General features: G+C 41.7%; 2 protein-coding genes across 3 annotated transcripts in view; one reads left to right on the forward strand and one right to left on the reverse strand.

The window, feature by feature from the left end:
• Window positions 1-243: 243 nt before the first annotated feature.
• On the forward strand, window positions 244-13,595 carry dcaf15 (DDB1 and CUL4 associated factor 15; the record flags this gene model as incomplete). 2 transcript variants are annotated; one of them, XM_080849624.1, is made up of 13 exons in its annotated part: window positions 244-336; window positions 1,075-1,172; window positions 1,263-1,395; window positions 1,647-1,753; window positions 3,996-4,126; window positions 8,180-8,338; window positions 8,576-9,115; window positions 9,405-9,508; window positions 9,766-9,888; window positions 10,478-10,566; window positions 11,489-11,593; window positions 12,194-12,309; window positions 12,889-13,595. In XM_080849624.1, the coding sequence occupies 13 exons, from the start codon at window positions 244-246 to the stop codon at window positions 12,942-12,944; spliced, it is 1,854 nt and encodes a 617-aa protein (XP_080705750.1). In that variant the 3' UTR covers window positions 12,945-13,595. The 2 variants fall into 2 exon arrangements, with proteins under 2 accessions (XP_080705750.1, XP_080705751.1); XM_080849625.1 differs by having other exon boundaries at window positions 8,183-8,338.
• A 380-nt stretch (window positions 13,596-13,975) lies between these two features.
• Window positions 13,976-27,500, reverse strand: part of rfx1b (regulatory factor X, 1b (influences HLA class II expression)) — a 26,848-nt gene continuing 13,323 nt past the window's right edge. Inside the window, exons 8-18 of the mRNA XM_080837906.1 lie at window positions 27,487-27,500; window positions 27,141-27,262; window positions 24,361-24,479; window positions 21,618-21,730; window positions 21,233-21,384; window positions 21,006-21,103; window positions 19,351-19,500; window positions 18,662-18,870; window positions 18,155-18,308; window positions 16,974-17,019; window positions 13,976-16,883 (exon numbers count right to left, since the gene is read on the reverse strand). The exon at window positions 27,487-27,500 is cut by the window's right edge and continues 106 nt beyond it. Of these exons, the coding sequence (XP_080694032.1) occupies window positions 16,756-16,883; window positions 16,974-17,019; window positions 18,155-18,308; window positions 18,662-18,870; window positions 19,351-19,500; window positions 21,006-21,103; window positions 21,233-21,384; window positions 21,618-21,730; window positions 24,361-24,479; window positions 27,141-27,262; window positions 27,487-27,500 (1,305 nt within the window). The 3' untranslated portion in view covers window positions 13,976-16,755. The remainder of the gene's footprint in view (window positions 16,884-16,973; window positions 17,020-18,154; window positions 18,309-18,661; window positions 18,871-19,350; window positions 19,501-21,005; window positions 21,104-21,232; window positions 21,385-21,617; window positions 21,731-24,360; window positions 24,480-27,140; window positions 27,263-27,486) is intronic.

The raw sequence follows: 27,500 nt of genomic DNA on the forward strand, positions 1-27,500 counted from the left end.
TTCATTTTCTACTGTCAGTGCCCTTTGTTCTTTGTAGAGTTACATTGTATACTGGTGCGATATATAGTATCATTCTGTTAGTATTATTATATTGAATAGCTCGATGTTTACTCTACCCAATTAACATTAACCATACTGGGAGGAGGAGGGCGATGACCCAATCAGTTTGGTAAGTGGGCTGGACTTGAGGTCAGGAGGAGGGTCTCTGATTCAGTGAGGCTGCAGGTTTTCTGAGGGGCGAAAATGGCGCCCAGCTCGAAATCAGGAAAACATGATAACAAACAAAAACAGAGAAAACAAGACACTCACGTCGTTAAACTGCTCAACCGTGGAAAGGTAAGACATATCTGAACCAAATGCTCTCCCATTAGTAATCGTCATACATTTTGTTTAGGGAAGGAGTATACGTTATCAATGAAATGACAGTACTACTAGCTTGCTAACATAGCAAACATAAATAAGACTAGAATGCTAGTTAGCATCCCTGCTAACTCTACTAATGCTGTGTTCCACCATTGCTAGTAGTTACGCAGGCCTGTGTAAGTACAGTCATCCCATCCTTCTAATCATCCTCTTTAAAAGAACAGAGCCAAGGTCATCATCATGACCTGTGTATTCAGTGGCAATTGTAACGTTAAAGCGTACTTCATCGTTGACTAGTTTGGCTTTCGCGAGAGCTTAACTTGACTTGGAAGCAGGTCAGCGCAAGGTTAGCTGGCAAATTAATACTAACATTACGATTGTTATAATGTCAAACCAGCAGGCTTTTTAATGTCGCTTGTTTGTGTTATGCCACCTGTAGCAATCTTTGCACAAATACGTTTGAATTGACAGGTGGAGATTGTTAGCCAGCTGAAACCAATCCATAGGGTACAAACCTGAGTTTAACGTTTATTTCGAATGACTAAAATGTAACGTTTTACTTCACGTTTTCTTACTTCACGTTAGATGAATCTAAGAAAACGTGAAGTAAAACGTTACATTTTAGTTCACCAGTAAGTGGTTATGAACTGAGGAATACTGATTCCATTTGTTGTCTGACTGACACTTTGAACACTATCCTCTCTAACTCAGCTGACAGGTCAGCTGTCTCAGCGATGGTTCCTGAAGCGTCGTCCTCGTGTACGTGTTCCCTTGAAGACTATAGTGAGTGAGGCAACCCTACGAGCAGGGTAAGTCTGTGTGTCTGTCAAGGGCTTTGACTTTGTCCCTAAGAAAGATCCATGATAACATACTGACCTTTATTTTCTGTCTACTCGCAGGCACATCTTTTTGGGCTTTACAAAATGTGGACGCTATGTTTTGTCCTATACCCGCGACTATGGGGAAGCAGATGACACATACACATACCATCTGTATTGGTGGGAGTTCAACCTGCATAAGAGTCTAAAGCAGGTACAGCTAAACTCCTGCCTCACTGCTCCACCCACAGGACAGTCATTCATATTTGGCATCTCTTCCTTTCCCTCTTCTCATACAGTCCTGGCTTAGAATAGAAAAGTGCAGTTAAAGAATGAGATGATCCGTGACCAGTGATAACATCAATCACCAAAGACCATAACATTTCCACACAACAATAAAGGTCAGAGGTTATAGAGGCACACTGACTTCTACCGGTTTACCGTTTCGTTCCTCTCCTTCCCCAGGTGCATCGTATCCGCCTGTTTGCAGAGGAAACCATCTACAGTGACTTGTACCTTGCAGTATGTGAATGGCACAACGCTCAATCAAAGATAGTCGTCTTTGGCTTCAAGTAAGCACGAGTGATCTAGATGTGTGCGTGAGTGAGTGAATATGTGTGTGTGTCCTTATTGTGTGTGGAGTATGTTCTTTTAGTGTGTGTGTGCGTCCTTGTTGTGTGTGGAGTATGTGGTTCTTATAGAGTGTGTGTGTGTGTGTGTGTGTGTGTGTGTGTGTGTGTGTGTGTGTGTGTGTGTGTGTGTGTGTGTGGAGTATGTGGTTCTTATAGTGTGTGTGTGTGGAGTATGTGATTCTTATAGTGTGTGTGTGTGTGTCCGTTTTGTGTGTGTCCTTGTTCTTATAGTGTGTGTGTGACCTTGTTGTGTGTGGAGTATGTTCTTATAGTGTGTGTGTGTGTGTCCTTGTTGTGTGTGGAGTATGTTCTTATAGTGTGTGTGTGTGTGTGTGTGTGTTTGTGTGTGTGTGTGTCCTTGTTGTGTGTGGAGTATGTTCTTATAGTGTGTGTGTGTGTGTGTGTGTGTGTGTTTGTGTTAGGGCTGTAACGATACACCTACCTCACGATTCGATTCGTATCACGATTCTTGACCCACGGTTCGATACACCCCACGATATTATTATTAATTTTTTTTACCTCGCAATTTTTAAAATATATTTTCTAATTCACATTAGAATAAGTATGTGCTATAAAAAAATGAAGAAACAATTTATAACCAAATATTGAGGTTTTTATTACTTAAAGCAATGCTGTTGAAAAACATTCAACAAACTTCGGAACCTGTTATCTATCTGCAGAGCAAATGTCAGGCTCATACAAAAACATTAACGTGAATTAATTGATGCTAATACCTAGCGCGGTCGCTATAGGATTTCCCATATACGTATAGCATTAAGCTAACGTATTTTCTACCACAGTAAAACATACAATACTATGTGATTGTTTTTAGAAAACGAATGTTACGTGATGAGATTACTAAAATGTAGTCTGCATGTCTGCTCAGTTTAGCAGTGCTACCCAAGCAAAGGTTTGAAAAGAACTTCAAGCTTCAGACTTTCTGTTAGGTGTCGTATTTTTATCTTCTTTATTACTGTACTGTTGAATAATGTGTATGGCTGGTACTGGAACATGGACATCTCAACAAATAGAGATAGCTCTTTATAACTTATGAAGAGGCTGCCAGAGGCAGAAAAGGCCCCTTTTCAGAGACATCCTATGGCAGACAGGCCTTTTCTTATAAACCCAAGTGAGCAGATAGCATTTCTGAGAAATCATGAGGCAGACAGGCCTGTTATTATAACCCCAATTGCAAAGACACCTTTTATGATAAATCACGTGGCAAACATGCCTCCTCTGCATAGACTACCTAGATGCTTCAGGGACAAAGGGGGGTCAGGGCAAGGTGACAGACGCCTCTGCAAAAGCCACAAGGCAGACAATGTGAAGAACTGTGTCTGAAAGCCCCGAGATACCTGGTATCACAGGAAGCTGTACACCATGTATCTCAAGTTGGTTAATTCTGTTGACAGAGACAAATCAAACTGGTTGATAGGCAACATTGTTAAGATAGTTGGACCGATTGTTCTCCATCTCGGTGCGGTCAGGTCCAATGACGCAAGTAAGGTACCTGTTGTTTTCCATCTCTAGGTGCGGTCGAGTCCAATGACGCAAATAAGACGCAAATGAAACCAGAGCAAAGGGTGATTTGATCAATATAAAAGTGGGCACGGGGACTTGTTGGTTAGGTTTTCTACTGGATTGCTCTTGCAATATGCTTAGAGTCTTTGAGATGCTCCATGGACCAGCTCAGCAGTAGTTATCTCCTCTGAATTAAACTGTTCAGTATATTCATACCTATTTGCCTTGAGAAGTTTCTTGAGAACTCTTAGAATAAGACACGACATAGGGAAACAGCTTTCTATCTGCCAAGCAAATGGCAGGCTCATGACAACACGCGCAACCTTTGGGAGCATGAACTGCACTGAGTAAATTTTGCGCAACAATTAACCCCAACGCTGAAGCAAGAAGCCGCCTTTACTAGCGAACCAAACTTTTTGTATCACGTGACCGCTGAGGGCATGTCGCGGTTCTGCCTCCTCGCATCGCGATGCAGGTTTGTGGCCCAGAGTGTCGCGATTTCTCGGTTCGATCCAATATCGTTACAGCCCTAGTTTGTGTGTGTGTGTAGTATGTTCTTATAGTGTGTGTGTGTGGAGTATGTTCTTATAGTGTGTGTGTGTCCTTGTTGTGTGTGTCCTGGTTCTTATAGTGTGTGTGTGTGTCCTTGTTGTGTGTGGAGTATGTGCAGCTCCAGCTCCGCCCTGTTGAACATGGTGATGAGCGATGAGAACAACAGAGACATCTACATCACCATCATCTCCATGCCCTCCACTAGACCCCGCATAAAGTGCAAGCCCTCCCCGTCTACAGGTACACACACACACACACACACACACCAGAACAACAGAGACATCTACATCACCATCATCTCCATGCCCTCCACTAGACCCTGCATACAGTGCAAGCCCTCCCCGTCTACAGGCAGGGACGCAGGAAGTCATATGAAGTCATATGAAGTGGGGGGTGCTGTATGTAAAAACCCGCGGCATTGCCTGAGTTCAAGTGTTGTAGTTGCGTCTGTTGTCCACTAGAGGGGGTGCGGCAGCACCCGGAGCACCCCACTTCCTGCGTCCCTGTCTACAGGTGCCAGCCACACACGCACGCACGCACGCACGCACACACGCACGCACGCACGCACGCACGCACGCACGCACGCACGCACGCACACACACACACAGACACACACACACACACACACACACACACACACAGCAATGTGGATACACCTTTACACAGAACAGGATTTCTTCTGTCTAGGGATGGGTATCGTTTGGGTTTTTTCCGATACCGGTACTTAACCGATACTTTTAAAACGATACCGGTGCCTAAACGGTGCCTGAACCGATACTTTAAAAAAAAAAAAAGCACTAAACGAGGATTGACGACATTAAAGAAAGGCTTTTTTTTATTGCAGAGGCCAATTGTTTTCTTCAAATTTAACAATATATTACAGTTTTTATCCATTGCTTTGGGCAATTTCACGAAACCGAAATTACTTTCACAAAGCTCTTAGTGCATTTGGCAAAATAGCCTATATGGTTCAGCACAACTACATAGATCACCTTCAAAAGGTCATATCTCACCCAAAACAGTTAAGTCAAGCTTCAAAACCAAATCATTTTCTCATAAAAATAGTCAATGCCCCCAAAATGAAAAGTTCCTTCCCAAAAAGAAAAGGACATTCTCCAAGCTTTAAATATATTTGCCAAAATAACCTAGATGGTTTATCAAAACACTATGGCACACCTGCAAAAGGTCATATCTCTCCCAAAACAGACAACTCATCAATTAAAACTAATTCCTTTTCTCATACTAATAGTCAGTGCCCCCAAAATGAAAAGTCCCTTTGGCATTGTTTAAGCACTGCAGGTCAAAACGTTTAGATGTTTTGCCAGTATGGCAGTGGACCATAGAAATATCCCTCAAGTGCACATTTCAATCTTGAATCAGTCCTTTGACACTGAATGTTTACTGCAGTAGATGTTTTCTTTCCAGAATACTTTGTGTATCAAACAGAAAAAAGAATAATTCAAGCGTAGCCTACAAGGCAGCACTCATACTGCCATGGAAATTGTTACAGTTATTGCCATACATCGTGGTTACAGTAACATAAAATGCGTACAGCACAATATACTGTCAAACAATAAGCACAGCAAAACTAAAATGATGTATAGCCTACACTAACAACACAACCTGGAGCTTCTGGGTATTGTATGGGCCAAGACTGGGAATGTGGGAGACTACACTATTCTCTAAAATGGCATCACACATGGTGATGTTGCCCCCGCGCTGGGCTGGGACATCCGCCGTTGCTCCTCTTTTTCTTCCTCCTCTTCCTCTAACAGGCAGTTGCCCTTGGTTGTTACCCTGGCTAGGTGCTTCCATGTTCATAAATTGTACTAAACTTGGTCAAGCTCTAGATATTTGATGGAAGCATTTATACTCCTGGATAGGACCTGTCAGCTAACTAAACTTACTGTGTGATTGGTGATCGGATGTGTGAATCTCCCCCTTGATTAGTAAAGTTCTAGTTGCACCTGAAAATTACTGTAAGCTGATGATCCAAGAGATCCATATTACAGGATATACCATAATGTTTTTCATGGTATTATGTGCCTGAAAGATTTTGACAGTAGAGTGAACTATTTTGCAGGTGATGATGTACTCAAGGAAATTATGCCAACATGTTTTGCAGAGAACAACCACTTGACTGAGAAGCAACAGTCAGTTTAGACCAGCAAGATGTATTCAATTGGTAATCGGGCTAACTGAAGGCAATTGTACCTAACCATTTGCACAGATGTGCTTAATCATTTGAAATGTGTGCAAACTGTAGGCAATTGTACTTGTCATTTGCAAGGAGTTTCTAAAACAATTGCAATTTGATTAAAGGAATGAGAAATGTCAATCTGTTGTGAACCAGTGCCCAGTGGTTTCGAGGCTTGCACGTGTTGTTTTGAGAATGTAATTTCTGTTTCGTGAAATTGCCCAAAGCAATGGATAAAAACTGTAACTGTTTAAAGTATACTATGAATATAAATACATACAAAAAACTTGGCTTCAAACTAAAGCTTCAAACTATGAATATTATATTAACTGTTAACAACAGTTTGTAGTATGCTTAAATAAATATAAATAAATACAAAACACACACACACTTTTTACAGACTACAGCTTCAAACTTATGAGCATATTTGCCTATGTAGTCAAACATGTATTTGTATTTGTATGTATGTACATTTTCTGATTTGTTTATACATTGCTATCTTTTCTATCTTGTTTATAGTTAATCTTGTTACTTGAACACACCAAGTGCGTGAAAGTGTACTGCCCCTTTAACAGACTATGGCACCAGTTGCTCCGGTACCTACCGTATTAGTTTGCGGTTGCAGATCTGCCTAGGACTCTTGCCTTCTCTCCCCTCTTTACACGCAATTGTTTTGTTGCATTTGCTGCACGTCGCGGTGTTTGAATCTTTTTGTGCGAAATACAGCCACACTTTTGACCGTTTACCTTTCGCTATTTTCTCTGTTAAAAGGTTGATGGCGAGCTCTGTTTGTGCTTGCGCTGTTAAATGCTGCCTGCTTCACTGTCATAGCCTAAAGGCCCTTGCATGCTTCTAAAGGCCCTTGCATGCTTCTAAAGGGAGCATGAATTGCTAGGTGCTTACGCGTTGGAGGTGTTGCCAAGCAATTCACACCCAGAACAATAGGCTTGCGTAAAATGGCGCAAGTCTAGAAAAAGGGGCCGACGCACGCAAGACGTAAAAAGTCGCGCAAGGGTCGCGCAAGGGGCTTGCGCGGCTGTGCTTGCGCTTACGTAACTGAGTATAAATCGGCCTTAAAGGCCTTAAAAGACCCTTGCGCGACTTTTTACGTCTTGCGTGCGTCGGCCCCTTTTTCTAGACTTGCGCCATTTTACGCAAGCCTATTGTTCTGGGTGTGAATTGCTTAGCAACACCCCCAACGCAACGCGTAAGCACCTAGCAATTCATGCTCCCTTTAGAAGCATGCAAGGGCCTTAAGACTGTTGCTATGAAAACACCAATGAGCGTGAGCGCCACAGGACAAAGTTAACATTGGGAGATGGGGCAGTTTTAAATGTGACCCACGAAATATTCCTGGCAACAAAATAAAAAATAATTCATACAGGTCATACTCATACATACATACGCCACTCACGTTACTGCTAGCTAGCTATCACTAGTTTTCTAGTGTTTTGGAACCAGCCTCCGTGTTTCATGTTGCAGCCTGAAATAATTCCTGTTTATAAGACAACATTTTACGTACGTTTTGTGCATTTAGCTGCATGATTTGTTGCGGTTATTCATTTCAATCGGCTCAGGCACCGAAAGGAAGCACCGAAATCTGTGGACATTTCGGTCCGGGTATATACTCAAAATCCAATCAAAAGTGTCAGTCAGTTTGGCATCAAGAGCAGTGCTGCATAACACATCATATACACACTTGTCTGATGATGTCATGCCTCCCTGCATTTGCCACTCTTCAGCTGACTGTACATGTTTCCTCCCTCTTGAGCTCCATCTTTTCCATCTCTCTCTCTGTGTACATGTGTCCTCCATCTTGAGCTCCATCTTCTCAATCTCTCTCTGTGTTCATGTTTCCTCCATCTTGTGCTCCATCTTCTCCATCTCTCTCTGTGTTCATGTTTCCTCCATCTTGAGTTCCATCTTCTCCATCTCTCTCTGTGTGTGTACATGTTTCCTCCATCTTGAGCTCCATCTTCTCCATCTCTCTGTGTACATGTGTCCTCCATATTGAGCTCCATCTTCTCCATCTCTCTCTCTCTGTGTACATGTTTCCTCCAACATGTGAGCTCCATCTTCTCCATCTCTCTGTGCAGTAGACGTGAGTCTGGAGCAGGGCTTCGTGCTGAACGCTCGCTACCAGGTGGTTCATCCGTTCCCCACCTTTCAGCCGGCTCTGCAGCTCAAGAAGGAGCAGGTCATTCTCCTCAACACTAGCTACTTCCTCGTGGCTTGTGCCATCTCTCTGTGCCAAGGTACTGGACTGGGTGGGCACCACAAGCTAACTCCACTATATAGTAACTATAGTAACTAACTTCACTATATAACTCCACTATATCGTAACTATAGTAACTAACTCCACTATATAACTATAGTTAACTCCGCCAAATCCATAACATCAGGGTTAGCATTTGTGCAATGTTTTGAAAACTCTCTCTCTCTCTCTCTCTCACTCTCTCTCTCTCCCTCTCTCACTCTCTCCCTCTCTCTAGGAGAGGAAAAAGGTGAAACGGAGCAGATTTTGTACAGGAACAGACCTAACGCATCAGTGCTTGAATCTCGTGTCCCTGCGCCACAGTCCTCCCTTATATCTCCAGAGGGATCACCCGAGTGTGTTCAGGGCCCCACCCCTCTCTCTCCCAGCCAATCACAGGCAGCCATCAGAGCGCGAGAGTTTGCAGCAGACATTTTCAGAAGGGCCCAGGCGAGCAGCACAGACAGACCAAGGCCACAGAGGAGAGAGAGCGAAGAAAAAGAGAAAGAAAAGAGCAGAGAGGACGCAAAGGAGGAGAGGACAGCCGATCCAACTCAAAGGGGGAGGAACGATGGAGAAAAGGAACAACAGACTGAAGAGGCGGAGGATGAAAGGCAGGGAGATGCGCTGGACCAGCCTCCCTCCAGCTGGAAGCAGAGGGATGAGGCTGTAGACCCCCCCTCACCACAGACCCCCCTGCCATCAGAGCCAGGCTACGTCAACTACACCCGCCTCAAGTACTGGCTGCAAGAGCAGGGCACGGTACACCAAGATGGAGGTGAGAGAGTTCACTGTTGGTCAGATTGGTTTAGAGATTAGTCAAAGAGGTTATTGCTAAAAATATTTGCACAACCAAACTAAAAAGGTTCTGTTCATGTTGTTCAGACAAGGAAGCCAGGCTCAAACTAGCAGCTCTGGTTTCTGAATGACCGTTCACTTCAAAGCCACTGCCAACCTCCTAAATATATTCTCTCTCTCCCTCTGTCTCTCCCTCTCTCTCTTCCTCTCTTTCTCTTTCCCTCTCCCTCTCTCTCTCTCTCTCTCTCTCTCTCTCTCTCTCTCGGTAGAAGGGGATGGAGAAGATCAGGATGATAAAGTCCAACTTCCCTTCACTGTGTCGGACTTGAACGGCAACACTTTAGAGCTGGTGACTGGGCCGTGTACTGGACAGGTAGGGTCACATCTATTGGTCCGAAGGAGGTTGGAGTTCCTAGAGCACCTTTGAAAACATGAAAAGTGCTCTGATAGTTGTCTGCTTGAGATTAAGATCCATCTCCATGTGTGCTCTCTCTCTCTCTGTCTCTCTCTCTCTCTCTCTCTCTCTCTGCCTCTCTCTCTCCCTCTCTCTCTCTCTCCCTCTCTCTCTCTCTCTCACTCTCTCTCTCTCTCTCTCTCTATCAAACTCTCTCCCATCTGTGCTCCCTCCAGTGTGTGTGCGTGGAGCAGCTGACGCTGGACTTTGAGTATGTGATCAGCGAGGTCATCCGGAACGATGCCGAGTGGTCGTCCAGGTTCTGCTCCTTCAGTGACTATGATGTGGTCATCCTGGAGGTGACTCTGTCCTTTCTCACACACTCTCACACACACACATGCATACTTCTCACGCACTCTCACACATGCATACTTCTCACACACTCACTCACATGCATACTTCTCACGCACTCACACATGCATACTTCTCACGCACTTACACACATGCATTCTTCTCACACACTCACATACATGCATACTTCTCACGCACTCTCACACACGCATTCTTCTCACGCACTCACTGACATGCATGCTTCTCACACACGCATACTTCTCACGCACTCACACACATGCATACTTCTCACCACTCTCACACATGCATACTTCTCACGCAGTCTCACACACACATACTTCTCACGCACTCACATACATGCATTCTTCTCACGCACTCACACACATGCATACTTCTCACACACATGCATATTTCTCATGCACTCTCACACACGCATACTTCTCACGCACTCTCACACACATGCATACTTCTCAGGCACTCTCACACACATGCATACTTCTCATGCACTCTCACACATGCATACACATTGAGAGAGAGAGACTTCACACCATCACAGTGATGCTTACGATGATCATGACTGTGCTTCCATGGCGACAGATGTGCCCAGAAACAAACATCGTGGTGATCAACATCGGACTGATGCTGCTCGCCTTTCCACCGTCAGAGGAGAAACTCTCAAGGTCTAGGTTGGTATTTTCCTTTTTTAAATCGACATGCTTGAGAGAATTGACCCTTCCGCGACCACTCCCCAAAACGGTAACTGATCAATCATAGCATAGCAACGGTTACTAAGCTCGGGACCTCAGTCAAGCGAGCCATTTTGATGAATGGAAGTCAATGAGAGATACGTCTGCTCTAGAAGAGAAAATGAAACGTTGCGCTTATGGAGTGTGTAATTCTGACAGCCGATATCCAAAAAGGCTGGAGAGAGGGGTAACATTTTATCCCTTCCCGAAACCCAAGAGCCAGAGAGAGAAATGCCTGCTGTGGATCAAACAATTTGGACGACCCCCCATCAGCTGAATGTCAGCAACGTAAACAGAAGCACCTACTTTGTTCCAAGAAGCTATGTCGCTAAAATCTGCCCACTGCATCGAAAACGTGAGAAAACCCTTGCTTAAAATACGATTCAGTTTTACCACCTTACATGTTTGCGTAGCGGCGACTGTGTAGATAATAGAACAAATAAACATAGCTGGAATGAACCTGTTAGCCTTAGCATTTGTCTGTCTACAAACACGGCATGTAATGTCGTGGTTGTAGCATATATAAGCATATTGCAGACCCTTTTGCCTGCTTCGATCTGAGATCTTGCCTTTTTTCCAAAAAATGCTTGTGATTTCTTTGGGTAGAGCTGAAATTGACACGGGTGAAAACATGTTGCCACGCCATTCATACCAATGCTGAGAACCTGGGAAACGTGAATGCTTGACTGATATAGCAACCGTTGCTAAGGGGGGCGGAGTTTGCGGAAGGGTCCATTAGACACACCATTTGAATGGTTTTGAAATAGTAAATAGATCATAATAAATAAACAATGAATACTACAGAGGAGATCCCAGGGCTGTAGGCGGTGTCTTGATCTGCCTCATGGGTGCGTCTCCTCAGGCCTGAGACCTTCCACACCAGCCTCCGCGTGAGCTGGGACCTCAACACCGGCGTGTGCTGCACTGTGGGCGTGGGGGACCTCAAGGAGATGAAGGGCCAGACCAGGTGAGGGGCCCTCCAGCAGTGCTCGAGTCTCTGCTAGTCTGCGCACATCCACACTCCTTCAGCAGTGATCTCAGTCAGTAGTCTGTATGTGACTATATAGTCTCTGCTACTCTGTATGTGACTATATAGTCTCTGCTACTCTGTATGTGACTATATAGTCTCTGCTACTCTGTATGTGACTATATAGTCTCCGCTACTCTGCACACATCCACACACCTTCAGCAGTGATCTCAGTCAGTAGTCTGTATGTGACTATATAGTCTCCGCTACTCTGCACACATCCACACACCTTCAGCAGTGATCTCAGTCAGTAGTCTGTATGTGACTATATAGTCTCTGCTACTCTGTATGTGACTATATAGTCTCTGCTACTCTGTATGTGACTATATAGTCTCTGCTACTCTGTATGTGACTATATAGTCTCTGCTATTCTGTACACATCCACACACCTTCAGCACCGCTTGAGTCTCTGCTAGTCTTAACACATCCACACACCTTTAGCAGTGCTCGAGTCTTTGCTAGTCTGAACACATCCACAAACCTTCAGCAGTGCTCTCAGTCCACCCCGTCATACTCACCCCCTCTCCTCCCTCCCTGTAGCGGCAGCGTGTGGAGCGGCTACAGGAAGTCGTGCGTGGACACCGTGATGAGGTGGCTGGTTCCGGAGAGCAGCCTACGCTACATCAACCGCATGACCAACGAGGCGCTGCACAAAGGTCTCGTGCACATATCAACAGACTCTCATTGGCTATCTTGATTACATTTCATGATCAGAGAAATATACACACACTTGCATTGGTTATCTTGATTAAACATCATGATCAGAGAAATATGAACACACTCGCATTGGTTATCTTGATTATACATCACGATCAGAGAAATATGAACACCCTCTCATTGGTTATCTTGGCTGTAATTTTGAGTAAACATCATAAGACATATCAACCCACTCACATTTGTTATTGGGTGTTATTTTGATTAAACATCATGATCAGAGTATTGTTAGAAGCCAATATTCTGCCTTATTCAATACAGGTTAAGGATAAAGATCTCTTACATATTTCCATCTTTTAACCTTGTTCAACTTGTGTAAGGGTGAATCCGCAGCTGCCATCATGCTATAGGCTATAGGTATTTATTCTGAGGAGAACCTCTAAAGATGTTTTTGGGAGCACCAAGGCATTGACCTGAACATCCCTCTGTCTGCTGCTCTATGTCAGGACACACAGCTGGTCCTCATGGTTGAACCCTGGCTGATCTGGTCTGATCTGATCTGTCCTCCCTCTCTCCTTCAGGTATGCCTCTACAGGTGCTGGCCGACAGTGATGGAGGCACATGGATCACCCGCTGATACGAAGCCAGGAAGTGACGTGCATGGAACACTACACAACACTGTCTATTTCCCACGGTGTGTGTGTGTGTGTGTGTGCGCGTTTGGATACCCAAAGACAAAACATCAGAGACACACACACTTTCATGCTATACACATGAATATGCAGATCACGGAAACCTGAAAGGCATCCTCTGTTGTTTTTGCCTTTTTTGCATTCGAACATAACATTTTCAGTCTTTAAGTTTACAGAAAGGACTTGATGCACATGCTCATATCTTCAGAACAAGTGTTATTCCCCTTGACTTTATTTGTTTTCATTATCTTTTTTTTTTTCATTGTTTGTACAAATGTGTAAGTGTGTCTGTTATGTGGCACCCAATTTCAGTCCTCTGATCCTTGTTAGCCCAGGGCTCTGACATCTGCACTCTATCTGATGGGTTTAGGTCAGTGTCACAGCAGTAACAGTACAAACATGGAACTGATCTCCAATCAGATCCTTGCTGCTGAATCTCAGGGCTTCCTTCAGAGGCTCCATAGCTGTTTCAGTATGGGGGAGAAAGTGGACAGGGTTGTGTAGTTGACTCGTGTATCTCACTTGTGGGTTTGCTGTGTGTGTCAACAGAGCAGCTCATAATTTTGTAGATTTCCTCTTCATATGTAGGGTGAGGATGCCACACTACAATACTGGAAAGGACATTTTATTGTTGATGTATAATGTACTTTTTTGATTTTATATAAATAGCTAATTAAAATGAGGCAAAAATACTCTGGGGCTTGTCTCTTAACTTTCTAGATAATAGTAATATGACAGTAAAGCCATGAAAGTGTATAGAAACTGATTGACTCAACAAAATGCTACGGACAGTAATTAAGCTTTCACAACAATGTCCTATTGAATAACTTTTCTGGGGTGCAAGAGCTGTATGCCGTCAGGTGAAATTTACAAGTGTTTAAAAGATGTTTCGTTTGATGTTCAATGCAATGAACGTTCAAGAGACAAATAGAAACGCATGAACAAACCAGGGATTTATTTATAAATTCTATTTTTCGTTCACTCTTTAAATTACTCTTACAATTAACACTTCATCTGTCATAAAACATCCACATTTGCTACAGGTACAATTCAGGTAAGGCCATAATGGTAGGGACAGAACATCATACGGCGCATTCAGAAAGTATTCGCACCCCTTCAATATTTTACACATTTGATGCTACAATGGTTTCAAATATGTTTTTCCCTCATCAATCTGCACACAATACCCCATAATGAGAGAAAAAACAGGATGTTACAATAATTGGTACATTTCTTAAAAACTAAAAAAAAGATTCAGATCCTTTGCTATGACACTAAAATTTGTCGGTGCCTCCTGTTTCTCTTTGAGCTATTTCTGGACCTTGATTGGACATGATCTGGAAAGGCATACCTGTCTATATAACGTATCACAGCTAACCATCACTGCAACATTCCACCCATCTTATCTTTATTTATAATGGAATCAAGTACGGTCCTTCTCCTGTCGGCATAACAGTGATAGGAGAACCCATGGGAATGGATGATCTCACATAACCCAAGTGGTGAAGATGAAAAATAGGAGGGGCCCAAGGACCAATCCCTGGGGTACACCAGTGGAAAGGTGATGAGATTTTGGTACCTGTCCCTGCTGACACACTGAATGAACATCCACTGAGGTACGATTCAAACAAACTATGCCTTCCCTGATGTAAGTCCTTGCTTCGGACGACGAGAAAGCCATGGTTCACTGTATCAATGGCTGCTATCAAGTCTAGTGGAAAGCATGGTGGTGGCAGGATTATGCTGTTGGGTTTTTTCGGGGTTGAAGGAAAGCAGAATGGAGCAAAGAACATAGATATCCTGAAGGAAAACCTGGTCTGGAGTGGTCAGGATCTCAGACTGGGCCGAAGGTTCACCTTTCAACAGGACAATGACCCTAAGCATACAGCCCAGACAATGCAGGAACGTCTTAGGACAACTCTGTGAAAGTCCGTTAAAATGGCTGTCTCCTGACAGAGCTTGAGAGGTTCTGCAGGGAAGAATGGCAGAAAATCCTGTTCGTGTCATCCCCCAGAAGACTAGGCTGTCGTCACTGCCGAAGGTGCTTCAAATAAATACTGAGTGAAGGGTCTGAATACCAAAATTTTTGCTTTGTCATTATCTGGTATTAAGTGTCGATTGATGAGGTAAAAATGTACTGTATATGATTACTGCAATATATCTTAACAAAGTCACAATTGACATAAGTGATGTCATTTGCAAACAGGAAATAACATTTAAACAATAGGTCTCTTCAAGTTTTACTCTATATAAATACATCCATGTATTTACCAAAATTCTGTCTTTAAAAAAAAAAAATGATTCATGTACATTTGAGCAGATTTTGCAAAGGATCTTCCTTGTCAGATTTAGGCAATCTAAATCCCCTTCACTCCACTGCACTTACTACGCTCTATTAAGGTAGATCTTCTCTTTGCTGGTCTAGATTGTCATCAACTAGGACTTACAGTGTGTGTAGTAAATGGTCAATGGACTGCATTTATATGGCACTTTTATACTCAGAGCACTCAAAGTGCTTTACAGATTAGTGCCTCAGACATCTACCCATTCACAAACCGATGGCAGAGGCTTCTATCTAGGGTGCCAACCTGCACATCAGGGGCTGTTGGGGGTTCAATGTCTTGCTCAAGGACACTTTGACACCTGGATAAAGGAGTCAGGATTGAACTAGCAACCGTCGATTGCTGAACGACCCCCGCTACCTCCTGAGCCCCTATCGCCATGTGTAGTCATATCAGGCATGTGATCTGTACCTGTTATCATCGCTCTCTTTCACTGGATACTGTTAAAGACATGAGAGACAAAACATGACAATGAGCCAATGATATTGATGGATGTGGGAGGGGGGGGGCAGTTGACTGCCTCATCATGTTCTTCCTCTGCTTAGGGATGTCTGAACTCAGACATCCAGATATGATAAAGGTATGGCATCAACCAAACTATTCTGTTATGCTTTGACCTAGACGTGTAAAACATTTCGGCAAAATGCTTGGTTTATACATTTCATTTATTTGTATTGCAACACAAATAAAACATAAAATCTCAGCTGGCCAAGTAAAGAACACAAAGAAATGTCCTCTGAAAATTGAAATGAAAACAAATCTCAAGAGAAAATGCTAATTTAAAGCCTACTGATGGCAGTGGCACAGGGACATCACTCAATGATATGTCACATAAACACAGATGGGACTCTTCAGTCCAAAGGAGACAAACACGTCAAACAAAAAAAGGAAACCAGGCTGGTACATGCCCAGTTTAAGTCACATGCTTGGCACTCGAGATGCGGACTTGGTAGATTATAAGAGAATCTACAAGTTTTCACTCGTCAAGTCACTCATCAAGTTATAATCTGGTGGACTACAGACTGGTTCCAGGCAGAGGGTTTTTTTGATAAGGCATAGGTGAGGGATGTGTGAATGGCAGTTGGGAATGAAGTGGTAAATAATGAAGAAGGCAATTAATGGTGTGTAGCTCTGTCACAGTGACTGAAGGCGAGAGATTATGGAGGCGGGAAACTTGAGCTTCAGATAGCACAAGGTGATAGAAGCAAATGGACATGTTTTTGATTGCACGCACAGTGATGGGAGACACAAACCTGGGAGGACTGGGCATTTACACAACCTGTGAGTGTGGATGATGGGCACTGAATGTGTCCAAAAGTGTGTCTCAGTGTGTGTGTGTGTGTGTGTTTGCACTGAATGTGTCCAAATGTGTGTCTCAGAGTGTGTGTGTGTGTGTGTGTGTTTGCATGTGTGATCAGAGAACACTGGAATCTGTGCGGGCCAGTTTGGCAGGGGGCTCCAGAGCCAGACTGGAGTCAGCAGGGTGAGAAGGAAGGTCCTGACACTCTTCATCACTCTCCTCCTCCTCCTCCTCCTCTTCTTCTGTAGACGTAAACACACACATTAGAGGGGTAGTGAAGAATAAACACATCACACCTGCAGAGCACATCATGAATTGACAAAATAGTCAACCTTTATCTGGATCCAGTGTGTTAAGACTGCGGTTCAGAGTTGAAAACTGTGGACGGAAGAGAAAAAACAAGACGTTAGAACGCTAGGTGGGTGCCTGTGCTTTTGTGTCTCTTCCATGAACATTTCTACTATTTCTGCTCTTGTCACTGGCCTGCCCTGCTCCAGCTACTGGAGAGGAGTGGAGGGAACAGCAATGGTGGAAATCAAAAGGTTTAGTTCAACACACACACACTAATATAAATGTCAGTTCATTAAATAGGGCTAGGAAGCTCTAGAGCAAAGAAAATTGGTCAGGTTTGTTTTAGAATATTTTCACAATTAATTTGAGGTTAAAAAATACTTCCAAACAGGAATTTGAAAGCAATAATTGTATTATGTTGGTAGCCTAGAAATAGGTTGATGTTCATATAGTGATGAATATTTATTGAATATTTATATGAATATGAATATGAATATGAATATTTATCACTATATTAATATTTAGTACCAGTCTTGGCATATGTTACCATTCTATTCTACATCCAGTTCCACTGTTTAGTTTGACTTTGCTTTGATTTGACTAACTGAACATCAGCAGTGAACTCCTACATCTATAATAACTTACTGGCCTACATAAACTGGTACTTTGGAGTGATCCACTTTTGGAGTGATCCACTTTAGGAGTGATCCACTTTAGGAGTGATCCACTTTAGGAGTGATCCACTTTAGGAGTGATACACTTTAAGAGTGATCCACTTTAGGAGTGATCCACTTTAGGAGTGATCCACTTGATGAGTGATCCACTTTAGGAGTGATCCACTTTTGGAGAGATCGACTTTAAGAGTGATCCACTTTTGGAGTGATCCACTTTAGGAGTGATCCACTTTAGGAGTCATCAACTTTAGGAGTCATCAACTTTAAGAGTGATCCACTTTTGGAGAGATCCACTTTAAGAGTGATCCACTTTAAGAGTGACCCACTTTTGGAGTGACCCACTTCAAGAGTGATCCACTTTAGGGGTGATCCACTTGATGAGGGATCCACTTTTGGAGAGATCCACTTTAGGAGTGATCCACTTGATGAGGGATCCACTTTTCGAGAGATCCACTTTAGGAGTGATCCACTTTAAGAGTGATCCACTTGATGAGTGATCCACTTTAGGACTGTTTTGACTATGTGGAGGTGGAGCTGGTGTGTGGTACCTCTCCCATGACGGCGATCGGGGTCTCTCCTTTGGCCTGTGCCACCCTGTGCTCGATCAGATAGTACATGTACTCGTCATACAGGAGTCTGATCAGGTGGAAGGAACCGAAGCTGGCTGCACTGCGCAGGGTCAGGTCTCGGATCACCATAGAGCTGAGAGACAACCACAGGGAGATGGAGAGACAGAGAGGACACTTACTACTTACAACAAAACTCTCGGAAAAAAGAGGCTGATGCTTTATTATAACAGTTGTAAAACACTAACTGCTTACTCACACTGACTGAACCCTGAACAATGAGGACCGACACACACACAGACACAGACACAGACACAGACACAGACACAGACACAGACACAGACACAGACACCGACACACACCGACACCGACACCGACACCGACACACACACACACACAGACACAGACACAGACACACACACACACACACACACACACACACACACACACACACACACACACACACACACAAATATACAGTATAATCACCTATAGAAAGACCACTTCAGCAGGAACTGCTTGGCAGCTTTAGGAAAGGCTGGGCTCAACTGGTAGGGCTTTAGGACCTGGGAGACCACACTATCCAGCCAGGCAGCCCACTGTTCCAGAGAGTTCTGCTGCTGCAGCGTGAGCTTGAAGTCCTGCTCCAGTCGCTGCACCATGTGGTCCTCACAGCGACACACCCACGAGGCCTGCTCCTGCACACACACACACACACACACACACACAGAGACACACACACACCACACAGTCACAGTCAGATACACACAGTCACACACACACACACATAAACACACACACACACACACACACACACACACACACACACACACACACACACACACACACGAACACACACACACACACACACACACACACACACACATAAACACACACACACACACACACACAGTCACACACACACAGACACACACACACACACACACACACAGTCAGATACACACTCACATACACACACACACACACATAAACACACACATAACACACACACACACACACACACACACACACACACACACACACACACACACACACACACACACACACACACACACACACACACACACACGGTCAGACTCATTGTGGGGTTGGCTGTAGAAAAACACAGAGAGAAAGAAGGCTGAGAAAATGTAAGGTGTGTGAGTTGTGGAAACTACCTGTACGTTGGTAAAGTCGACCCGGTTGAGGTCAGAGAGCATCTGGTTGATCTGCGCCGTGTTCTGCAGAACTGCGCGTGCCGCCTGGGCCAGATGGTTGAGGGAGGTGTACCTGCGCAGCGTCTGAGCGAACGCGCCCGCACACGTCACCTGGAGGGCCAATGAGCAGGCAGATAAACACCTTATTACATATGATATATCTGTATTATATATTATAAATACCTTATTCTACATGATATATCTGTATTATATATTATAAATACCTTATTATATATAATATAATTGTATTAAATATTATAAATACCTTATTATATATGATATAGCTGTACTATACATTATAAACACCTTATTTTATATGATATATCTGTATTATATATAATAAATACCTTATTATATATGACATATCTGTATTATATATCATAAATACCTTATTATATATGATATATCTGTACTTTAAATAATAAACACCTTATTTTATATGATATATCTGTATTATATATTATAAATACCTTATTATATATGATATATCTGTATTATATATTATAAATACCTTATTATATATGACATATCTGTATTATATATCATAAATACCTTATTATATATGATATATCTGTACTTTAAATTATAAACACCTTATTTTATATGATATATCTGTATTATATATTATAAACACCTTATTTTATATGATATATCTGTATTATATATTATAAATACCTTATTATATATGATATATCTGTATTATATATTATAAATACCTTATTATATATGATATATCTGTATTATATATTATAAATACCTTATTATATATGATATATCTGTATTATATATTATAAATACCTTATTATATATGATATATCTGTATTATATATTATAAATACCTTATTATATATGATATATCTGTATTATATACTATAAATACCTTATTTTATATGATATATCTGTATTATATATTATAAATACCTTATTATATATGATATATCTGTATTATATATTATAAATACCTTATTATATATGATATATCTGTATTATATATTATAAATACCTTATTATATATGATATATCTGTATTATATATTATAAATACCTTATTATGATATATCTGTACTTTAAATTATAAACACCTTATTTTATATGATATATCTGTATTATATATTATAAATACCTTATTATATATGATATATCTGTATTATATATTATAAATACCTTATTATATATGATATATCTGTATTATATATTATAAATACCTTATTATATATGATATATCTGTATTATATATTATAAATACCTTATTATATATGATATATCTGTATTATATATTATAAATACCTTATTATATATGATATATCTGTATTATATATTATAAATACCTTATTTTATATGATATATCTGTATTATATATTATAAATACCTTATTATATATGATATATCTGTATTATATATTATAAATACCTTATTATATATGATATATCTGTTAACCTCTTCCCTCCCTATGGAAGTCACCGTCTAGAGACTAAGATTGCATAATGGTCCTCACTAAATGTGGACCTCAACATGTTTTCTTTATCATACTTGTTATCATTGAAGACAAAGCCTTCAAATGTAGTTTGAAAGAGAGTTTAAGAGTGGGAGTATCACATTAATATGTTTATGTCTGACCTTGATGCGGACCATCTCCTCTGGGATGTTCATCATGGCATTGGTGATCCAGCTCTCCACACTTTTGCCAAAGTTACGAATGGCTTGAGTTAAGGCACCTGAGACGAGAGAGGAGACAGCCACACCACACACCAGAGATGCTGAACAGAGCCTTGGTGAACGTGTGTCATTCAGGGTGTAGACCCAGTGTATGTCTATGTAAAGGGGTCTCTTAATCTGTAACTCACTGGGGATGGGGCGCAGCACGTCTGGGATGAGCACCTCCACCAGACCCTGGTACAGGATGTTGTCACAGTCTCGGCTCCAGTTCAGCACAGGCTCATACTTACACAGCAACACCAGGGCTGACTTAGGCAGACGCTTCTCTGACTCCTCATAGCTACACACACACACACACACACACACACACACACACACACACACACACACACACAGACACACAGACACACAAACACACAGGCACACACAGACAGACAGACACACACACACACACACACACACACAGACAGACACCCACACAAACACACACACACACACACACACAGTCAAAAGCCAGACTGGAAGAGCCCTGTTCAGCTGACGTGAAGGACTGTAATGAAGAGCGGTACTCACACACTGGCAGAGTCACTGGCCTCGGTGGTCTGACTCTCGCTGAACCTCCAGAAGCTCTTCCACAGAGTCTCCACCAGGGGGAACTGCAGGTTCACCATCACGTCCAGGATGGCCTGCACACAAACCCAGATGAGGTCACCATGCCACACACACACACACAGAAGCCTGGAGCAAGGATCAACTCCTGTCCAAATCAACATCAGCGCTCAAAAACAAACAACCAGTCTGTCTGTCGCCACAATCACTGCATCTGACAACACGCCAACCCAGTCCCTCAAAACCAGAGTGCTTGCCCCAGGCAAACTCATTCTATTTCTATTATGCCACAGCAGCAAACTCATTCTATTTCTATAATGCCACAGCAAACTCATTCTATTTCTATAATGCCACAGCAAACTCATTCTATTTCTATTATGCCACAGCAGCAAACTCATTCTATTTCTATAATGCCCTGAGCAAACTCATTCTATTTCTATTATGCCACAGCCGCAAACTCATTCTATTTCTATTATGCCACAGCAAACTCATTCTATTTCTATTATGCCACAGCAAACTCATTCTATTTCTATGGCATAGTAGAAATAGAATGAGTTTACTGCTGTGGCTTAATAGAAATAGAATGAGTTTGCTGTGGCATAATAGAAATAGAATGAGTTTGCTGTGGCATAATAGAAATAGAATGAGTTTGCTGTGGCATAATAGAAATAGAATGAGTTTGCTGTGGCATAGTAGAAATAGAATGAGTTTGCTGCGATGGCATAATAGAAATAGAATGAGTTTGCTGTGGCATAGTAGAAATAGAATGAGTTTGCTGCTGTGGCATAATAGAAATAGAATGAGTTTGCTGTGGCATAATAGAAATAGAATGAGTTTGCTGTGGCATAATAGAATGAGAATGAGTTTGCTGTGGCATAATAGAAATAGAATGAGTTTGCTGTGGCATAGTAGAAATAGAATGAGTTTGCTGCGATGGCATAATAGAAATAGAATGAGTTTGCTGTGGCATAGTAGAAATAGAATGAGTTTGCTGCTGTGGCATAATAGAAATAGAATGAGTTTGCTGTGGCATAATAGAAATAGAATAAGTTTGCTGTGGCATAATAGAAATAGAATTAGTTTGCTGTGGCATAATAGAAATAGAATTAGTTTGCTTCTATTATGCCATCGCAGCAAACTCATTCTATTTCTATTATGCCACAGCAGCAAACTCATTCTATTTCTATAATGCCCCAGCTTGAGCTCGCTGATAGGTCAGGGCACGTTTGCCGACCAGCAGCTGTGTTCTTGCCTGGTTCCTGGTCATGCGTGACCTTCTAACCCGGCAGAGTAAGGACAGAGAAGGACCTTCTAACCTGGCAGAGTAAGGACAGAGAAGGAACTTCTAACCTGGCAGACTAAGGACAGAGAAGGACCTTCTAACCTAGCAGAGTAAGGACAGAGAAGGATCTTCTAACCTGGCAGACTAAGGACAGAGAAGGACCTTCTAACCTGGAAGACTATTATGCCACAGCAAACTCATTCTATTTCTATTATGCCACAGCAGCAAACTCATTCTATTTCTACTATGCCACAGCAAACTCATTCTATTTCTATTATGCCATCGCAGCAAACTCATTCTATTTCTACTATGCCACAGCAAACTCATTCTATTTCTATTATGCCACAGCAAACTCATTCTATTTCTATTATGCCACAGCAAACTAATTCTATTTCTATTATGCCCCGAGCAAACTAATTCTATTTCTATTATGCCACAGCAGCAAACTCATCCTATTTCTACTATGCCACAGCAAACTCATTCTATTTCTATTATGCCATCGCAGCAAACTCATTCTATTTCTACTATGCCACAGCAAACTCATTCTATTTCTACTATGCCACAGCAAACTCATTCTATTTCTATTATGCCACAGCAAACTCATTCTATTTCTATTATGCCACAGCAAACTCATTCTATTTCTATAATGCCCCGAGCAAACTCATTCTATTTCTATTATGCCACAGCAAGCTCATTCTATTTCTATTATGCCACAGCAAACTAATTCTATTTCTATTATGCCACAGCAAACTTATTCTATTTCTATTATGCCACAGCAAACTCATTCTATTTCTATTATGCCACAGCAGCAAACTCATTCTATTTCTATTATGCCACAGCAAACTCATTCTATTTCTATTATGCCATCGCAGCAAACTCATTCTATTTCTACTATGCCACAGCAAACTCATTCTATTTCTATTATGCCACAGCAAACTCATTCTATTTCTATTATGCCACAGCAAACTCATTCTATTTCTATTATGCCACAGCAGCAAACTCATTATATTTCTATAATGCCCCAGCTTGAGCTCGCTGATAGGTCAGGGCACGTTTGCCGACCAGCAGCTGTGTTCTTGCCTGGTTCCTGGTCATGCGTGACCTTCTAACCTGGCAGAGTAAGGACAGAGAAGGACCTTCTAACCTGGCAGAGTAAGGACAGAGAAGGAACTTCTAACCTGGCAGACTAAGGACAGAGAAGGACCTTCTAACCTAGCAGAGTAAGGACAGAGAAGGATCTTCTAACCTGGCAGACTAAGGACAGAGAAGGACCTTCTAACCTGGAAGACTAAGGACAGAGAAGGACCTTCTAACCTGGCAGAGTAAGGACGGAAGAGGACCTTCTAACCTGGCAGAGAAAGGACAGAGAAGGACCTTCTAACCTGGCAGAGTAAGGACAGAGAAGGACCCTTCTACAGGACTCACCTCACAGTGCTCGCGGTACAGCTGCTGATAGGCTGCAATGTTCTCAACAGAGATCCCATTGGCCAACACCTTGGCCTGCAGCTCAATGACAGGGAACTCCGGAAGCGTACGGGTTGCATCTGTTGAAGGAGGTCACTGGTTAGAGGCCTGATAACCCAGAACGTGAGTGTGTGTGTGTGTGTGTGTGTGGGAGGGGGGGGGGGGGGGGGGGGGGGGGGGGGGGGGGGTAGGGTAAGGGGGGGGGGGGATTTCTGTGGGTATTGGGTGTGTGTGTGTGTGTGTGTGTCGGGGGGGGTTTTGTGGGTATTGTGTGTGTGGGTCAATGACATGACATGCATATTTTTGTGTCCGACTGCATCATTTTCTTTTTAAATAGTTTGAAACAATTCATGACATGCATCACTTTATTCTATTAAATCTATTCAGTTTGAATACATTTTCAGGAAATCAGAAAAAAGGATATTATTTTATGTTTTGGGATCTCAAACCCCCAAAATGTCAGGTGGCGCAACCGTCCGTGCAAATGAACAGACTAAAAAAGTATTAAAAAATGGTGTTTTAATGATAATAAATTCAAAGTAAAATACTTTGGCATGATTTTATGTTTGAAACCTTTCAAATAAATCCAATTTTACAAATATCAGTACTTTGATCTAGTTGAGATAATTGAAAAACTTTTGTCCAGCAATTTGTAAACTCTCAAATGTCAGGGTGGCACAACCGTAAAAATGTGTCTTTTATTCTGAAGTAGAATGTCAATAATAGTAAACAGGATATTGAATCATCTAGAGGACCCCAACTGACCTTTATGACTGATTGAAAAGGTTGGTAATTTTCTCTCAAATTTGGATAAAAATGGCTACTTTCAACTCCTAGTAAGATTGGTTCACTTTCTATGTCAGGTGGTACAACCAATGTAAAACTAGGGAAATGTTATTTTATCATAAAGCTCTTTTTACATTAAATTATTATATGAATGAACTTGAACTTGAACTCAAAAACTAAAACAGGCGTACAACTAGAGGCCTATTTAATTTGAAATTAGTTGGGAAAATGTCAGGTGGTGCAACCAATCAGTCAGGTGGCGCAACTGCAAGAAATGTAACTATGCATTATACCTTATAATATTATTATTAATTATAATATGATGTATAAGGCTCTAAGATTGTCTATTCATTTCCTAAAATGTTTATTAGTTTAATATTAAACATGGTATACAGTTTCAAACCTTTTCATGATTATTTTAAATCATTTTAGATGTCATTATCAACTAAGGAAAAATCTGCACGACACTGGGAGCTCAAAGTTATCTGGCTGCAAGACAAAAACATACCTTGCAAAAAGAAAAGAAAGGTATGATAAACTGTAATGCAAGCCTGGATTTGGTAGTAGATACTTTTATACAGTTGTCAGACCTTTCAAATTTTGGAACCTGTACAGAACTGTTGAAACATTTCAACGATAAGCTCAGCAGCCTAGCTAGCCAAACGCCACTACAATTGGCCACACCAAGCCAAAGAATGCAGGTTTTTTGAAAGAAAGCCTAAGAGAAGATGAGGTTGAGATTTTTCTGAAAACTTCTCCTGCAAGCTTCATAGTGAGGTACAGTCTTTCCATTTTGGAGGGAGTCGGAAGCTAGCTACAGTCCACACCTGTGTAGCTTATACAACAGCTGGCTAACAGTCCTATGCCACCATCTCTGCATCCCTTCGGCACAATGAGAGAGCTGTGTGGGCCCACTTGGAGCCAGTGCTGAGGGATGTAATGAGGAAATGCAACCCATCCCCCACAACTTTACACGTAATGAGTGACGGCCCAGTCACCCAGTACCGAAATAATAATATTATTTTTTTGCTCAGCCCATCCAGCTGATATCCTTTTTTACTATACAAAGGATGTCCTCAAAGTGATATCAGAACCTTGGAGTAACGTATCAAACTGAAACATGATACTTTAGAGTGTGGCTTTGTTGTTGATCATTTACAATCAATTACAGTACATCTAATCAATCTGTTGCACTATAGCCTATTCCTATACCGAATGTGATCCTGTGGCCTATATCCTGTTTTTGATCAATTCACTTCCTTTTTTTTAATAGCCTTGATAAATATGATCAATATACAACCTTAACATCAGCAGAGACTGTTTACTTAAATATTTTTGTGTTGTATTTGAAATAAAAAATGCAGTCATTACTACTGTTGTCAGGTGGCACAACTGAATCGTCAGGTGGTGCGACCAAGTAACATTTGTATTTAAGCCTATAAATAATAGATTAAAGTGACAAATGGTTTCAAACTATAATGTGCATAGCTATTGTATTGAAAACATTCATTTTGTATATTCATAAAACAATTTTTCGGTCTTTAAATGTAAAATTGGATGCTTAACATTTACAAAATACCTGGCGCTAGGGTGCAATAATCTTAAATTGTTGTAAATACAAAAAACAAACACAAAATAATAATCTGGTAGGCACTGTATACAAACTAAGGAACACTTGCTAAAAAAAATCACTTTAAGTTAATAGTAGGAAAATATATATATTTTTACAAATATTTGGTTGCGCCACCTGACATTTATCAGGTGGTGAAATTAAAAAGACAGTCAAAAAATGAATTTAATCACTTTGAAAAGTTATTTATCAAATAAGACTTGTTTAAACACATTGCTCCAATTTCAAAAACATGCATTACATCAATTTTGAAAACACCTTTTAAAAATATTTTTTTAAAGCCCTATTTGTCATTGACCCGTGTGTGTGTGTGTGTGTGTCTCACCCAAGAACTGCTGGTACTGCTGCACCTGGGCACTGATGTCAGACAGACCTCCCGACTGCAGTGGCACTCCCCCCAGAGAGATCCCATTGGTCAACCCCTCCACCTTCTGCACTGGCTTAATCCTATAGGAGAGGAGGACACTCCTGTCACTCAGATCTCATTACATGCTCATTGGCATTACCCCACAGAGGTAAACATTATCCACAAATACAACAAAACACACACACACACACACACACACACACACACACACACACACACACACACACACACACACACACACACACACACACACACACACACACACACACACACAGTTGAACCCTGAAACTTCTCACACACTCACCTTTGTTTGTGGGT

This window comes from Sprattus sprattus (genome assembly GCF_963457725.1).
Source record: "Sprattus sprattus genome assembly, chromosome: 1".
NCBI classification, from domain to species: Eukaryota; Metazoa; Chordata; class Actinopteri; order Clupeiformes; family Clupeidae; genus Sprattus; species Sprattus sprattus.